Source organism: Necator americanus, chromosome V (assembly GCF_031761385.1).
Source record: "Necator americanus strain Aroian chromosome V, whole genome shotgun sequence".
NCBI lineage: Eukaryota > Metazoa > Nematoda > Chromadorea > Rhabditida > Ancylostomatidae > Necator > Necator americanus.
In genome coordinates, this window is record NC_087375.1 from 5,936,145 (window position 1) to 5,953,820 (window position 17,676).

General features: G+C 41.3%; 5 protein-coding genes across 7 annotated transcripts; 3 read left to right on the forward strand and 2 right to left on the reverse strand.

Annotated features, from left to right (window-relative positions):
* Positions 1 to 3,280: 3,280 nt before the first annotated feature.
* Positions 3,281 to 3,583, forward strand: RB195_013025 (uncharacterized protein; the record flags this gene model as incomplete). The annotated part of the gene is made up of 1 exon (XM_064202666.1): positions 3,281 to 3,583. One exon carries the CDS (start codon positions 3,281 to 3,283, stop codon positions 3,581 to 3,583), a length of 303 nt encoding a protein of 100 aa, XP_064058547.1.
* Positions 3,584 to 3,884: 301 nt separating this feature from the next.
* RB195_013026 (uncharacterized protein) lies at positions 3,885 to 4,220 on the reverse strand (the record flags this gene model as incomplete). Its single annotated transcript, XM_064202667.1, has 1 exon — positions 3,885 to 4,220. One exon carries the CDS (start codon positions 4,218 to 4,220, stop codon positions 3,885 to 3,887), a length of 336 nt encoding a protein of 111 aa, XP_064058548.1.
* Positions 4,221 to 4,259: 39 nt separating this feature from the next.
* Positions 4,260 to 4,658, forward strand: RB195_013027 (uncharacterized protein; the record flags this gene model as incomplete). Of its 2 annotated transcripts, none has more annotated exons than XM_064202669.1 (1): positions 4,260 to 4,658. In XM_064202669.1, the coding sequence occupies one exon, from the start codon at positions 4,260 to 4,262 to the stop codon at positions 4,656 to 4,658; it is 399 nt and encodes a 132-aa protein (XP_064058549.1). The 2 variants fall into 2 exon arrangements, with proteins under 2 accessions (XP_064058549.1, XP_064058550.1); XM_064202668.1 differs by having other exon boundaries at positions 4,281 to 4,658.
* A 407-nt stretch (positions 4,659 to 5,065) lies between these two features.
* RB195_013028 (uncharacterized protein) lies at positions 5,066 to 5,449 on the forward strand (the record flags this gene model as incomplete). The annotated part of the gene is made up of 1 exon (XM_064202670.1): positions 5,066 to 5,449. One exon carries the CDS (start codon positions 5,066 to 5,068, stop codon positions 5,447 to 5,449), a length of 384 nt encoding a protein of 127 aa, XP_064058551.1.
* A 339-nt stretch (positions 5,450 to 5,788) lies between these two features.
* On the reverse strand, positions 5,789 to 17,286 carry RB195_013029 (uncharacterized protein; the record flags this gene model as incomplete). Of its 2 annotated transcripts, XM_064202671.1 has the most annotated exons (5): positions 5,789 to 6,261; positions 6,784 to 6,967; positions 14,995 to 15,088; positions 15,296 to 15,450; positions 17,158 to 17,286. In XM_064202671.1, the coding sequence occupies 5 exons, from the start codon at positions 17,284 to 17,286 to the stop codon at positions 5,789 to 5,791; spliced, it is 1,035 nt and encodes a 344-aa protein (XP_064058552.1). The 2 variants fall into 2 exon arrangements, with proteins under 2 accessions (XP_064058552.1, XP_064058553.1); XM_064202672.1 differs by lacking the exons at positions 14,995 to 15,088; positions 15,296 to 15,450; positions 17,158 to 17,286.
* Positions 17,287 to 17,676: the final 390 nt, after the last annotated feature.

Consider the following 17,676-nt stretch of genomic DNA (forward strand, 5'->3'; position numbering starts at 1 on the left):
TTTCTCCAACCAGTACTCGGCTAAAAATTATGCAATTTTAAAATTTAAAATTTAAAAACACACCAAAATTTAAAAAAAAATTATTTAAAAAAAATCATCTATTTTTCCAGGATTTTGCATCCCTTAATATGAGTTTATTTAACATCAACTAACCCTTTGTCTTTTTCTCCTTGTTCTCTTCCTTTTTTTCTCCGCTTCTGACAAACCTTACGACCCTCTCTTGCTCCTAACCCCCCCTAGAACCCGCCATGTTGAGAAATTCTCAACGCACGCTTGACTTTGTTAATGGTTTTTTTTTTGAAGAGGAAAGTTTTTTACGTTCTCGATATGCTGCATCTATTAATTTTTACATCATGACCCTATTTTTGAAGCCAGCTACGAAAGTCACCAGCAATCAGTACTTTGATTTTAGTAAAAGTTCTTCTCTCAAACTCTTAAATTTTATGATTTTATGATTTTTTATGAATTTCAGATAAGGAAATATTGAAAAAAGATTATTCATGAACAACTTTTGATTAAGAAAAATGTTAATTTCATTTTTGATTTTGAATATTAATTTAAATTTCGTTAATCTCTAATAAAATGAAGGCGACTTTGAATGGTACATATTTAAAATGATATGAAAACGTCATCAAGAGCAGTATATGCTATTTTTAGTTGGAAAAGTGGCTGAGAAAACCTTGAACGCATGTTCATGTCGCTTTGCTCTTTAGGTTGGATGAATTAGTAATTGTACAGAAGAAGGCAAGAAAAAATGAAAAATGGAATGAAACAGATGATGACAGAACGAATAATGAAACATGAAACATGATGACTTTCCGCCGGTGATCAGTTCAGTAATCGATTAGGCAATAGGAATAAAGGATTAGTAGTCATTCTCTACACTTATTCGTTTCGATTTATTATTTATACGTACATATATATATATCCTTTAATATTACATGAGCTGCTGAATACATCCCCAGGGGTACCAATGTATATGGATGTGAATTATCTGTGCTCCCTTGTGAAAAGTTTTTTGGATAACGTTCAGGGTTGGACATTAACATCTGTGCATCACTCCATATTCTCCTTTTACTTGAGATTTTCTGAGTTGAAAAGCAAAAAAGGAATTTTGAATTTGAGTTCACCAGATAAATGAGCCCGCAAAAAGCTGCTTCTAAGCGGATTCATTAGCATTTTTCATTACCATAATCTTGGTAGAATTATCACTTATACAGTAATTTTCACTTGAACAGTAATTGGTTAAAACAGCCGAGTTCTAACGCATTTAACACGAGAATAGAAGGTATCTTAGTTCTGTGTCATACTATAGAAGAATATTGAAAGAATAGTACGACATATTTAAAAGTAAAGAAAATGTAAGGAAAAAGTACTACATCATAGAAAAGTCAAAACATTTAAAAAAAAATCAGCTTCTCTATCTTCAGCTAAGAGAACTATCTTCCCTAAAATACGGTGGATAAATTTGTGCTTGGAGCTATTTATTGTAACAAATAGAACACAGTGAAACTTTCCGTTTAATTACGAGATCTATTTGATAACTAAATAACATGAAAAATAGTGCAAATCCTAGTGAATCTCGTCTCCTTGACTATATAAGATGGAAATTTCGAGAACGAGTTGCGTCACTGAGAAAAGTTTATAAAAATTTCTGTGTAAACTAGTCAAACGTGAGATTTAATTTTTATAAAAACTATTGGGTGGGAAAAATTGAAGGAAATACCATGAAGGAATTCAATTAGAAAGCAATGTATCCTGAGAAGAAATATTATCAGAGAAAGCTGAATGTTTTCTCCATGTGCAGCTATGGGGGAGGGAAAATATGCACTGATAAGCTGATACAGATTTTTTGGTCTCAGAGGCTTATTCGGCTACCGTAATATTACTGTTCCATTTGAAACTAACCATTCATTTTTATGCTTTTTAAAGTTTCATTATTTCTAACGACTTTCCATTAGAATTCTGTGAACGTTCAGACCCATTGAAGTGTACTCAGCACTATCTAATTTGACTAAACAAATGCAAAGTTCAAAAATCTGATCTTCACTTTTTTACACTATTTCCATCCCTAGAATATTCAATTATTTTCATATTTATTTCTACTTTACTCATTTTTTTATTCCACCTCGTGAACTCGCTCCTCAACAAGCTGAAAATCTGATTGGTTTTGCACTCTTTAGCAGAATTTCCGGAGAATTTGTGTTTTTTCTGTAATGGATCCATAATCTATCCATCGAAGGATTGCAGTCATTGTTAAGATTATCTTGTAATCGAGTCCAGGTAGATCACAGATCTAGATCAAGAGCAGCTAATCGACTGATCATCGCATCCCCGTTTCGGAATTATATATGTCGTTTGAACACGTGCGGAGTTTTCTTCTGATGTCTACTTTTATTTTTCTGAGAGGAAATATTCCCCACTATTTTTCCTCGATCCTTTTTCTGTACCTTTACATCACTTTGACTTCAGTCCTAACAGTCATGATTTTTCACCAGGAATTGAATCTATTTATGGCAATTGTCCTCCTTGTTCACTTTACCTTCCATCGACTCACCAAATAGGTAAAATATTACCTGAAGTAAACAAGCGCCTCAGGATACTTCTTTGCTTGCAGATTGACTTGTTCTACCATCTTTTTTCTATCGAGAAAAGGTCTTATTATGCTCAGATGAGTGATTGGGATTACTGTCTTCTCTCCATCGAGAAAAATTTCTTACTATGCTCAGATGAGTGATTGAGATGATTACTAGGCAGGCACCATCTTAGCGATGTTGTTACCAACTTGGTGGCTGCTAGCTGGTCAGGTCTCAGATCGAATTTGCTCAGGCTCATTAGTGTTCAACATTACGAAGATAATCCGACAAACTAATCCAACAGTTCTGATACTATTGTGTGATTTATCATTCAGCAATAAGTTCTATCTTTAAACACAGTAGTCCATGACTTGTTTTCCTTTCATAGTTATTGTCTTTCATAACTGATAACCATGCTCTAATGATGTTAGCTTTTGAGCCAATACGCTAGCGTGGAGCAACACGAGCCGCAGGTGATCAAAAACTCCGCAATCGATCTCGCAAGGCTTTAGAGAAAGACAATAAAAAGAACCTCAAAGAGACTCAAAGAAACCGACTTCTGCTCTGATCCTTTCGACAGCTTTGTCCACTGCCTCGTCACCAACTAAGAGAAGATGGACACATCACTTCAGAGGCTCTCACGTCCGAAGTACGACATGCTATCCTGTCGGTAAAACATCGTACGAAAACAGGATTTCGACAGGATGAGATCTGAACATCTGAAAAATCTTCCACCAGTTCTTATCGGCACTCTGGCAAGATTCTTTACACACTACCTGTCGAAATGCAGTGTTCCAAAACAGCAGAAGGTCAGCAAGACCGTTTTGTTGTATAAGAAAGGAGATCCCCATGAAATCAGCAGCTATCGCTCATGGTGCTTCCTACCCGCTATCTACAAACTCTTCACAACAGTGGTCACCTTGATCACCTTGACTCCCGTTGATCTTCGAACCGGTCGAGCGGGCGCCAGTAATTCTTCCATTTGTCCCGATCGCGTGTCAGAGTAGCCCAGTGGTTCCTCCTTTCGCGTGGGACACGAAGAGCATCATATTTTTCTTTCAAGGACTTCGGAAGAAATGACCATCGGGTCGGCGGTCTTCCTGTAGTGCGCTTAATATGCGGGGAACCAGTCGCTCACGGCTCTGGTCCAACGGTTGTCTTCAAAGCGCATCAGTGTCCGGCCCACCTTATTACTTTCGGCAAACGCGGCGGCGTCTCTAATCTTCGATCGCGACGTAGGAGAGAACTCGAATCCGTCCCTCACTTGCGTGAAACGGGATACTCAGCATCACTCTCTCAATCGCGCGTTCAATGACGCCACCGCGTTTCTTCCTGCGGAAATGCCCAAGTTTCCGAAGCATAGGTCAAAGCAGGAAGTACGGTGGTGTTGAAGAGGTGAGCACGGAGCCGGGTGTTCCTGGTCTTCACACTACATCCTCGATGCTCTTGTACGCTCCCCAAGCCGCTGTCTCCTCCTGCCAGCTCGGGGTCAGGTCGTTCATCATGTTCAATTCCCGACCCAGATAAACGTACTGGTGCATCAGATATGTTCGTTCCGTTGAGCGTGAATGGGGCATCCGAGACCCATCCGTTCCGCATGAACATCGTCTTTTGTAGATTCAGCGAAGACCGATGCATCCACATGTTTCGTCGAATTCGGTCAGCATTCGTTCCGCTTGGCTGATGCTAGGTGTTAGCAGTACGATGTCATCAGCAAAGCGCAAATGGTTACTGCCGACCATCAACTTCACCCATGTCGTCCCATTCCAACTTTCGCATTGCGTTCTGAGGGTGGCTGTGAATATTTGGGTGAAATGTATCACCTCTCTTCACGTCAATGATGATGTTCTTGTAGAATGGCGAAATTCCGGTCGTGAAGTTACGTACAACTCGAAGTACCTTTATATACGAGTAGGGACGCCTTGGTTGTCCAAGGCTTCACGACCGCTCGTCTCAACCGAGTCGAAAGCCTTCTTTAAGTCGATGAAGGTGAGAAGAGCGGCATCGTACTCGGATACCGATGAGTTTCGAAACAGTGTGAATGTGGTCAATCGTGCGAATCCTTTCGAAACCCGCTGCTGATGGCTGTCCTTCATCCAAGACTTTTCAATCCTATTAAGGATTACTCTGTAAAGAGCTCAGATACGGACAGTAGGCAGATTGGGCGATAGTTGCCGATGTCATGGGATCTCCTTTTTATACAACAACACGGTCTTGCTGGTCTTCCACTGTTTAGGAACCTGCATCGACAGATAACGTGAAAGAGCCTCGCCAGGGTGTGATGAGTACGGCGGAAGGCTCTTCAGGTGTTCTGGTCTTATTCTGTCGGGACCGGGTGCCGTACGATTTCTACGACATGATAGCATGTCGTATTTGGACGGGAGAACCTGAATACTTTTCATCTTCCCTCAGATGGTGAGGAGGCAAGTGGACATGGCGTCGAAGAATCAAGTAGAAGTCGTAGATGATTTTCTCCATCCCCCTTCTCGATGCAATGGCTGTTCCCTTGGGTTCCGGAGAGCAGTCATCCTCGTCTTGCGACTGGCGAAGTTTCGACGGGCATAGCGGATGCTTTTCCCGCCCGAGCTCAGCCAGCACTTCCCCTCTTTAAGGTCTTCCTTTATCGCCTCTGGCAAAGCCTGGAGCTCGGACGTGAGTTCTGGTCCCTGCGGCTGTGTTGCTCACGCGGCGTATCAGCTCAAGAGTTTCAAGAGACAGGCGCCTCTGGTGGTTTTAAAACTCTCAGCCTCTGCCAGTGTGAAGGTGTTCGACAAGCCGGTCATATTCCTCGTCGATTGCCATGCAGAATCTTCCCAAAGCGGCAGCGTAGCGAAGAGATCCCAGTTGATGGTAGTCCTGGGATTTCTCTCTGAACTGCGGCTTTCTCGCTCTCTGAAGGAAAATCTTCCTGGAGGAGGCGATGGTCTGATCCGTAAGAACTTTGGTACAAACCACGTCCGTAGGCAGAACCTTTATTGGCGATGATGTGGTCTATTTCATTACGGTACCTCCACCGGGTGACTCACGTCAGCGTAAAGAAGAGGGCTTGAAATGCGAGTTCAGGATGGTCTTAGTCGTCATGATGAACCGGAGAGCCTCTCGGTCATTCCATTGTAGGCCGTGGGTCCCGAGGAAGTTCCTCAGCGTTCTTCTGGGCCAACCTAGCGTTGAAACCAACATGACCTGTAGAAGGCATGATCTTCTGTAGAACTCTAGGTCCATAAAAAGCTCGACTCTTCTCGAGCTATGTGACGAAACAAAATAGTCAAAGCTGGTATTGGGCCACATCTTCTCATCCGCAGACGTCCGATTCGGGTCGTAAGTTGTTCAAAAGAGTCGATGTTCTTTGCCATACTCGTGTTGACGAGGACGCCAACTCCACCAACACCTCTACTGTCGCATGTTCCTAAGAACAGTTCTTCTCCAGTTTCATATACGGCGTTGAGAGGGTGACGTCGTCTCGTCTCGGTCAGTCCGATGGCGTCGTACTTGATCTTCTTGGCTTGCATCATCAGATCTTCGATGGCCGCTTCCGATGCAAGCGTACGTGCGTTATAAGTCAGTCGCCATCCTAGTCCTTTTCCGTTTTGGTAGTCTACATGACTCCGCAACCCCGTCCTACCTGGCGCTACCGTACCAGGCTTTCCTCCGGAATCAGGAGACTCTTTTCTATTACTGTGTTTTGCTTAAAAATTTTAAAACCCATGGGCAGGTTGCAAGCCTCTAGTCCCATGAGTTTCTGGGAGAACTTTCGTTCTCCCGGTGTGGGCATGTGGAGCTTATTTGTTGGAGGCGACTCCAAACCGCCTCCCTTGCACCTCCCAGTCACTTGATTGCAGGCACAACGGTGGTAGCAAAAGGGATTGAAAATATGTTAGAGGAAGGACAGCCAAGCGAGCAAGCAGGGTTTCAAAAAGGTCTCAGCACCATTGAACACATTCACATTGTATCGTAACTCATCGACGCATCGCCAGAGTACAAGATGCCGCTATGTATCTCCTTCATCGACTTAAATAAGGCCTTCGTCTCAGTTGAAACGAAAGCGGTCATGGGCTTACACAACTAAGCCGTCCCTACACAGTACATAAAATAGAAAATAGTACTTCGAGAGTTGTCCAGCAACTTCACGACGAAAATTTTCCCAATCTACAAGAATATCACCACTGACGTGAAGAGAAGAGTCTGGTAGGGTGACACACAATTTTACCTAAAATATTCAAGACTACTCTCGACAACGCAATGAGAAAGTTGGAGAGGGATGACGTGGGAGTGACGGTAGATGGTCGGCAACTACGCCATCTCGGCTTTGCTGATGACATTGTTCTGATGAGATCTAGCATCAACCAAACGGAACGAATGTTGGCCGACTTCGACAAAACATGTGGGTGCATCTGCAAAAAACGATTTTCATGCGAAACGATGGATTTCGAATACCCTATTCATGCTCAACGGAACGAACACATTCGAATGCACCTGCTGAATTCATATAAGTCGGAAAATGAAAAAACGATCTGACCCCCGAGCTGGGCATGAGGAAATGAAAGGGACATCGAGGATTTAGTAAAGAGGACCAAAAAAGCCGGCTCTGTGCTCCCCTATTCGATACGTCGTACTTCCTGCCCCAACCTATGCCTCAGAAACTTGGGCACTTCGCAAGCAGGGAGAAAACATAGTAAGCGTCGTTGAACGCGTAATCGAAAGAGCGATGCTAGGAGCATCCCTGTTCACAGAAATGAGGGACGTTGTTCGAAGTTCTATCCTACGTCAGCGACCGAAGATTAGAGACGCCGCCGGAATTGACAGGGAAAGTGTTGCACTAGAGCCGTGAACGAATGGGCTCCACGGGATACTAGGCGCACAGCAGAAAGACCACTGACCCAGTAGTTCAAGCTTCTTTAGGAAATTCTTAAGAGAAAAATTCGACACGATTCGTATCCCAGCAGCAATACCAGCAAAGTTCCTAGCCCCAATTAAGAGAAATGCTGCAAACTTCACAAAACCGAGGAAAAACGTCGGATACTTAGTAGATCAGAAGCGTTCCTCACTGTCGTTTTTGATTTGATGTGGCTTATCCATTAACCGTTTATTTTCATCACTGCTGTAGAGACGTACACTCTGGTGATTGTCTGTTCTAAGCAACCTGGCCTATGGTCCTTTCACTTCCTATTGAAAGACCACGAATGTATTAGTTACAAAATTATTGTGTTGACCATTAATGACAGGACGTCTGAAACTACTCACTTATGCTGACCTGCAACAATCAGTTGACACTATTTCACTTGGAGTATATTTCTTCCTGATTTGCAAAGCCCTTTGAACGTCTGACATTCAGCTGACACATTAAATAAAAACTAATATTGGATAAGGACTCTTAACCATACACTTCCAGCTCTACAAAGATGGCTTTTTAAAACAGATGCGAAATTTTTCTGGAGCGTGACTGAGTTGTACAGAAACTGGACTTGGGCGCTAAGAACTTGGGAAGATGGATAGGAAGCAGAATGTTTGCAGGTAATTTTCATGACTTGTTCAAAGCTTGCAAGCCATCTTCGTTACGGAAATATGAATACTTCAACGACAACTCAAACGATAGTATAGTTTTGGTGAAAAGTGGTTTCCATGTTCCGAGAAGGTGACGCGCAGCCGCCGGCACATCTACTGTACACGAAATGTCTCGGGGGCATTCGCGGAGAATCCGCTGGTACCCTATTTCTCGTCCCCCAACAATAGCCTAAGTGAAGAATGATTCCCATGTTTCGAGAAAGTGACGTGCACGGTGGTAAGGAACGCTTATATGTAGTTATCGGCTTTCCCAGCTTGATTCCTGGCACTTTAGCTATAACCTTGAACTTGTCGTATTTTTACTTTTTGTCCTCCTGCATACCGTCCTCAAACAAACTCCCACAAAACACAAAACTGGAACTAGCCACGCTCGAATCTGCGAACTTCTTCTGAATTTTAAATTAAAAATGAGGAGATGCGATAATAAACGAGCTTAAGGGGATAGAAATTTTAAAAAGTAAAATGTTTGTAAAAAAGGAGTATAGTGGTTATAGTATAGTGCTTATTGTTATTATGCAAGTTCCACTAATGGCATATGTTTCTATGTTGTTATCGTGTAAAGCTAAAATCTCAGAAAGAGCTTGTAGTGCCTCACTGTTTTTCACATTCGTGTAGAGTGAGGTCACATCAAAAGACTCTATCAAACAGCTGCCTTCAACCCCCACTTTGCGTAATCGATCAACGAAATAGTGTTCGACAACTGAGACGATATTTTAGGCAAAATCTAACTCACAGTTTTATTAAGGAACCACGAAATTCGATCCGTTGGTCCTCCTACACAAGGAGAACTCCTACCTGTAGTATAGCGGTTAGAGGTTTCGCTCTTTGCACGACCAATCGTAGGTTCGAATTCGCCCTATTGCTTACCAAGCATTTCTTCCCTCCGGGGTTAATAAATTGGTACCAGACTTGTCCGCAAGGATAAAAACACGGACCTGGCACATCGGCTAGCCCCGCAATTCATTTGATTATGTGCCGGTTACACTTACGTGAACATCAAACAATTCCGAATTGAAGTGAACGTTCGGGCGCATCCCATACGGAGAGATCAACGCCAGACACTTCATCCTTTATCCCTTATCTACGCTGGAAATAACCTTGATATCCTCTCGATTTTAAAGTATCTTCATATTGGATCTAAACTGGATGAGATCAACTGGGATTTTTTTGGAAACAACAAGGGTATTACGGCGCACTTCAAAATTATTTACCACTTTCAAATCAAAATGTAGCGAAATAACGACAATACACATAAGAATTAGGACAATTTGATAACGATCAATTTGATAACTTAATAACACAATTTATTATTCAAAAGTGTTAGACTAAAGCTCTGTCATGATCATCATAAATCCTCAAGATAAATGGTATTTTTACATTTACAAAGGCAATCAACCTCAAAAGGTTCTGAGGTGGTCAAGGATTTCAGATGTGAGTATTTCCCAAATAAGTTTTGGATAGTAGATTATTTTTTTTTTAAGTTTGGAGGGTTATGACCGTCCATTTACCTTCAACTCGATAATGTCCCTAAAAAACGACCCGGAAGATGCGGCGCTGCACAAACCTGGCGCGCTCCAGTCGAACTCCTTGTAGAAAATAGTGCACCAGAACGCCCGACGTCGTATCTTCAGGGCTGTTTTTTTTTTCTACGGCGATTAGGAAGAAATGGACGGAATCATCTCCCTCTCCATAGTCTATTATCCCGTATACGAATACTCCACCTGAAATCCGTACCACCTCAGATTCGTGGAGCAATGCCTTTAACCCAACAACAATACACATCTAAAAAGCTTCTATGGTCAAGGTAGATACGTTGAGATTTCCCAAAAAATAGGGAATGGTGGGGGTACAGTCGAGTTGTCCTTTCACAGTAGGTACCACGCAGTGTACAATTTTGCATTATGACCTCATCTACACGTATGTAGATACGATACATGTCCCTAAAAACCAAACCAATTCGTTTACTCGATATTTGATGACGTATTGAAAGGTGCTTTCATCATATCTTTATTGTTCCGAAGCTTACGCACGAGACTTGGGCGAAGAGTTCTGAAAAAAGGAGGATTTTCAATGAGAAAATCACACATTCACACCACGTATTCGTTTTTTCATTTCCTGATTAAAGAAATGTAGTTTGCACTCCTCACAAATTTTCACCGTTAGTTTTTTCCTCATCAATTAGACAGCCGTTATCGTTTCTTGCGCAACATAACATTCTATCAAGATTAAAAATGCGCAACGAAGAGATAGATGCGAGTGCACGGACTTTGTAAAAATGACGGTATGTCGTCTATTTTTTTTCTGGAACTCCTTAAACGATAATTTAACGATCAAAAGAAAAAAATACAAGCAAATGGCTCACTTGGAGCTGTTTCCGAAAATATTTTGTTTAGCAAAATTTGTTCTAAAAAATTGTTAATTAGAAGCATTTCTTATGAATCATGTTATGAATCATTCGAAGGAGAATTTCTCACTTTGCAAGAGTTTTTATCTTGGGTTTTTAGTTCTAATAATTCTTGTTTTTAAGATCATTAAAGTGGAGTTGGTAGAACGTTTTCGACATTATTAGTTCTTCGCATTTACTCCACACGGTGATGGCTCTGCAGCTCAGTCGTCTTTGTATCGAGAAGGAGCTATTCTCGAGAATGAAGGAGAATAAAATTCCACTCAACATAATTATCGCAGGTTGAGGGAAATCTCATTTTTTTCCCCTCAGTTTTTCTGAAAACAAAAAGAACTGCAAATTACCCTGAAGTGCACTTTCCTTTGCCAGTCTTTTCGGAAGATTTCAACAATTTTATCTCTATCTACAACAGCATTTCCATGCCATCTACCGCTTTTTTCCATTTTTTCCTAATTTATTCGTTTTTTTTGGGATATTTTTCGCCTTTATTTTTCATGCCTCTTCGACGCCCTCCACGCCCAGCACAAATCTCAGAGTTTCAGCTGCCTTATCACCTCAACCAAGTGCAGAAAAAAAAACCGAAAGTGTCGAAATTGGTCCGTTTTGTCAATTTGAGACTCCATTTCAATTATCTCTAAAAAAAAGGAGTCAATAAGACTAAAGGATCGGAACAAGAATATTTTGTGGAGTGAGAAATTCTCTATGGAATGGCATATAACATTTTGCAAGTTTTTTTTTCTGTTTCGAAAAAAAAACGCTCACGATTCATTTCTCAACCCAGTAGAAAAATAAAATATAAAAAAATTTATGAATATAAAAATAGTGTTCCTCTTCCTTGATTACTCGTGTAGTCGACTCTATTACCGAACGGGCAAATAATCCAAGGCGACGGGGGTGCATATAGTAACACATGATTCTTATATACCCTTGACCTCATAGCGTACCTCTTTAACAACATATAAGGTGAAGCGACGGCATCAAAATAGAATCACGTGAGATTTTCATAAAAGATTGTATTGACCGCACAATCCAGATCCAGAAAACGATGTTATGGCCTTTTAATTGATTTTCTTGAGCTGTAGCCAAGATTAGTATTGATCGTCTTTATTAAACAATAGCTAACGTTTTGGCGTTATCAAGAAAATCAATTAAAAACTACGTTCCAACATGCCGATTTTTACGGCAATCAGGAAGAAATGGACGGAATCACCCTTCTGTCCATCATCTAAGACCAAGTATAGGCATTGCTCACCTGAAATCCGTACCACCCTGGTGCATCCTTTGATATAGAACTATAGCCGTGAGTGAGAAAAAGAGGTCTATCCGAAAATTTCGTCTCCTTTTCATCTCCTCATCAAAGTCAGTGCTAATAAATCTAGTTTTTTCTTGGATGACAACTGTGAGGAAAACAAGAAAGAGAGGAATGAAGACGATGCTACAGTTTAGGTTAAGTATCTACAGTCTTGCCGAAGATCCCTGCTTTGCAAGAACAACTCTGAGATTTGCCAACTCTATCGTGTGGTCGTTGAATCAAAGTCTCTTTCTTCAAATTGAGGGTATTACTTGTTGATCTATGAAATTCCCTGTTCTACCATGGATTCCGATATTAGTCATTCACTCCCCTAAAGGATGTTTCAATCAATTTTCGTGTGCTGCTGAATGTTGATCAACATCGGTTATGGAACTGTCATCGGAATCAGCTTGATCCTCTTTTTTATAACTCCCTGTTTTTATAAGGAATCACCGTTCTTTCGAATTTTGCATTTACATATTCGACTTTTGTTTTTCTAGTTTTTAGAAGTCTGGTTATCGAGTCAGTGGTCTTCCTGTAACACGTTTAAAGGCATTACCCTACGAATCTAACGTATTTATTCTTGGATGACAACTGTGGTGGAAAACAATTTCATGTCGGAGCACCATTGCTGAATGAAGACGATGCTACAGTTTAGGTTAAGTATCTACACGTTTCCGAAAATGCCTGCTTCACAAGAACAACTCTGAGAGTTGCCAACTCTATCGTGTGATCGTTGGATTAACAATTCTTCAATCGAGTTCAGTCAATATATTTTCTATGACGCTGACTGCATATCTATCCTGCTTGGAAAACGCACAGACTTCCGAATCCTAGGTCAAAAGAGAAAGAACGGTAGTGTTGAATAGATGAGCATTGAGCAGAATGATCTTGATCTTCTTGCTACATCCTTGATCCTCTTGTATGTTCCCTCGTTACTTCCATCCAGGTAGAATATCAAATCATCATGATAGTTTCCCGATATACATATATAGGCATACATAACCGGGACAGTCGGATACATTTGTTTCGTTGAGCGTGAATGAAGTAACAGAAACCTACTGCTTCGTGAACGTCGTCTTTTGAAGGGTCTGTTCAGCCTAGCTGGTCCTTCATATTATCAATCGTCAGCAATCCGAAGATGCTGTAGCTGACGGGCACAAACCTTCACTCCCATGTTTTCCCAACCGAGTCATTGCATTATGCTCTCGAACGTTTCATTGTATGTTTTGGATTAAATTGTGTCACCTTGTCGAGTCCCTCTCTTCACGCTGAGTGTGAAATTATTGTGGAATGGGGAAGTTTTCGCCGACTTAGAATACAACTCACGAAATGTCTTTGTGTATCGAGTGAGGATGCCCTGGCTGTCCAATGCTCATCGATCCGTCTTGACCGAATCATCGGCCTTTTTGAAGTGGAGAAGAGTGAGACACACCGGAATCGGAGTTTTCAAACGAACGTAATGGAATATAATGAGAAGAAGATCTATTCTTAAAAGCAAAAAAGGCGCATTCTATGCTGAGTCCAACAAATGACAATAGTAGGCTGTGGGAGAACGGTATGACCCCCCTATCGCTAACTTATTGAGGAGACTATATCTCCTCAATAAGTTAGCGATAAAGGGGGTCACACCTTAGCACATTTTCGTATTTATAGAACAAGATGTTAGAAAAGCATACCAGAATAATCTACTCTTCTCTCCAAATGTTCTCCTACGAACTTTTTTCTTCAAAATTATACAGTAACCTAACAGTATTTCTCCTACACCGTACAGTGGTTTAATAACGCATTACGGTACAACAATATAGCTTTGTAGAGTAAAACTATCCCAACGACGAGACACCAAAAGGATCGGAATAATTCTCGTCCTTATAACTCAATCTGACTCAATCTCGGTGGGGGAAGCGGTCGTCGTCATTTAAAGGCATCACCCCACGAATCTGCGGTGGTACGGATTTCAAGTGGGCAATGCCTATACTTGATCGTAGATGTTGAATAGGATTGGTATTCCGTCTATTTCTTCCTAACGGCCGTGAAAACGCCCCGGAAGATGCGGCTTAGACCGTTCCGGCGCGCTATTTTCTACGAATTCGATTGGAGCGCGCCAGCCTTGTGCACGCGCTGCATCTTTCGGGCCATTTTTTACGGCAATTAAGAAGAAATGGACGGAATCACCTTCCTGTCCATCATCTACGACCCTGCATAGGCATTGTCCACCTGAAATCCGTACCACGCCAGATTCGTGGGATGATGCTTTTAACCATCCGTTGTGCGCCGACTATATTTATTTGCTGTATGTTCTCTAACGCAAAAAAAAAAACATGAATTGCTTGAAATGAATTCTTTATTTAAAAAAAACATTTCAAAGATAAACACTAATTAAAGTGTAAACAAATATTATAAGGGCAAGAAAAATAGTGGAAATACAAGTGCTTAACTAAAAAGAATAGTTTCTCAGGTCAACATGTTTGAATAGTACGTTGCGCTACCACGGTCTGGGATGAAATGATATTATTTCAAGACGAAGGTAGAAGGACCGAGACTTACGTTTGTCTGAACGGCCGCTTTGCACTTTCTATTCACATTCTCCATTCAATTTCACGGACTAGAAACCATGGTGATTGTGTGTGAAGTAGAGAGAAAGAAATATTCGTTATGAATCAATCCCCTTGCCAAGAAAACGGACATAAATAAATGAATAGATATTTTAAAGGTGAAGTAATAAGTGTTAAAGTGAATATTGAAGGTGTTCACTTCAATTCAGAATCGTTTAAAATTTGCAAACACATCTAACTTATAGGATGTTTTGCGGGGACCAGTCGATGATGATCAGATCTTCATCCTAAAATCTTTATGTTCCTGATTACAACTCAGATACGGATTTAGCGAATCTGGAAGGATGAAAACCTCAGTCGACTCCAAAGCGGTTTTATACATTTACAGTGCAATCGCAGTGGAATGTCTTGCTAACTGCGGAACACCTGCTCCAAATGTTTATTGATTTTTTAAATAAGTAAATAAGCAAATATACAGCATAAATACATTGTGAGTATGCGAAAACAAAGTGTATATTACACTGTATACACGCATAGGCACCCAAAAGAAGAGATGCTTTATGATGCAATCCTGGTTCGTTTTCCTAACCATTTGGTTCTAGCTACCGCAAGGAAGAACACATCTTTGTGGACCATTGATTTTGTCGAGCAAACAGTACTATTCCTGTGGAACATCGCAACGAATCGTTTTCGGAAAGAGCTGAAAAAGGTTGAGATAATAGGCGAAGCAGTGATTTAGTAGCCTTTGATTGATGAAAATGCAGCTTTCATTTGTCAGACCAAATATTTCTTTCGTAAGTGAACCCTCTATGACATTAACTTCAGTCCAGAATGTGTACATCGTGTCCGCAACGGATCCAGTACAGCAGGGATGAGGGATAAGTCTGGTATATTCAATTTATCTTACCGGTTCAGTAGCAAATAAGGGAGAACAACAGCGTCGTAGTAGAGCAATGTAAGATTTTCGTAGATGATTGTACCGGTAACAGGATTGAGACCCAGAGAATAATGGAACTGCCAAAAGAAAAAGTAGAAGATCCCGATTGTTGACATTACAGCAATCTAAACAGTTTCTTGATCATTTCCATTTGAGTTTTTTTTTTTTTGATAGTGAGATTCAGGAGGCATAGTGGAAACGAGTGGGCAACAAATCAGATCAATCGATGTTTTTCTGTAGTTCTATATGATGTAGTTGCGAATTTCATTATTTTCTTCTCGCCTCCTCACCATTGCTACCAAATCTGTTAACTTCATTGGATGACAACTCTTTGGATGGATGAGAGCACTAAGAAAAAGTAGAGTGGAAAAGATGCTGCGATTTTTATGATCAGAGAAGATTGTCTGCACTCGTATCATAAACTCCTGTTTCGCAATCATATTCCTGAAATTTCTCACCCTTTAAAATAGGGTGAGTACAACAAAGACATTCTTTATTTAAATGTGGGGTCCGATTATATGTGATGTGCTCATCTCTAACGCTAGAACGAATGTAAGTGTATTAACGTTGTTTTGAGGCACCACCCTTGTACAGGATTTGCCCAGGCCCCCAAACAGCCCCATTTAGCACCTTTTATCACGTTTGGGCGCACAACGTTGTTTCTGGGCTTCACCCTCACAGTCTGTATTAGTGTTGACGATGTATCTATTCACGAACAAACTCTTGCTGAAAAGTGAGGTACGATGGATGGAGTTACACGCATGCATACATCCGGCACAGTCGGTGAAGAGATTCTGCTGTTACTGCAATCGTTTGTCTGAAACCGCTTTAGTGCCAACCAATCCTTTCATCCCGATAATTTGGCGCCAGAGTTGTCTGAGACGATAAAACACTGACTTGTCACATCGGCTTTCCTTCGCAAGCCATTGTATGGCTGCACACGCGTTAACAAAAATTATTGTTTAAAGGAAATCTGCGTACCACCCCACGAATCTGAGGTGGTACGGATTTCAAGTGGAGTATTCGTATACGGGATCGTAGATTATGGAGAGGGGGAGAGGGGTGATCTCTTCTTGTTCTTTCTGTATCAGTGTAAACGGACAACCCCCAAAACCCTGTCTCTTACGATGTCCTCAATTGAAGCGCGCCACCCTTGCGCCGCCCCCTGCCTGTGATTCGTCCGAACGGGTTATCGACGAATCGCAGGCGGGGCGATGTGGAGCGCAAGCGTTGCGCATCGCAACCGAAGCCATCATAAGAAGCAGCATTTCGGGGCCGTCTGTTTTCCACTGATACAGGAAAAAATGGACGGAATCACCCTCCTTCAACTCAAAGGCAACATCTCACGAATCTGAGTTGGAACGGATTTCAGGTGGAGTATTCGTATACGAAATCGTAGATTATGGAGAAGAGGGTGACTCCTTCCATTTCTTCCTAACTGCCGTAAAAAAAGACCAGGAGATGCGGCGCGTGCACAAGGCTGGCGCGCTCCAATTCGTAGAAAATTCGTAGAAAATAGCGCCTAGGAACGCTCAAAGTCGCATCTTCCAGGCCGTTTTTTACTTCAATTAGGCAGAAATGGACGGAATCACCACCCTCCCCATAATCTACGATACCGTATAGGCACAACCCACCTGAAACCCGCACCACCACAGATTCGAAGGGTGATGCGAAAGTCGAACGTATAGCCGCATTTCCATAGGGACTGATCAATACAGTGCTCTCCCTCTACCCTTTGTCCTTCTGTAAAAATTTACAATATATTCCGCCTGAATCTAGAATGGTTTAGCCCGTATGACTTGTTCTGTAAAAAAAAACAAAGAAAAACTAACCTGTATCATCATCCGTAGTTCTGCATTATTCCTCAACCTAATGTTTCCTCGTACAATAAGAACTCCTGCTAAGATCGTATATGCTGTGATAGTATAGGCTCCTACCATGTAGTTAGAAACGGTATTCATCCTGGAATCTGTTGTATGAGCTCTGCAGTTAGCTGAGACCCAACAGATTGAACATCGTCTAATAACATAAATCGTATAGTCGTCCTGATTCTTACCACTGTAACATGAACTTTAAAGGAAGTTCCATAATGTGTCTTGTCATTGATTGTGAACAGAACATCACACCAGCCAGTGGTGACCACAAAAAGCACAGCATAGAAATCAAAAAACACACAAGTAAGACCACATTTATCTAAACATAAAAATGAGCGAACATTTTTTAGATTAGTTAGATTTTGTATGACTGATGAAAATTTTTAGGCTGACTTTAAGTACAGTCGGATTAAGGACTCTCGCTGCCTTAAACGGGGCTATAGTATAAATTAAACGATGTGCCACTAATAAAAAGCT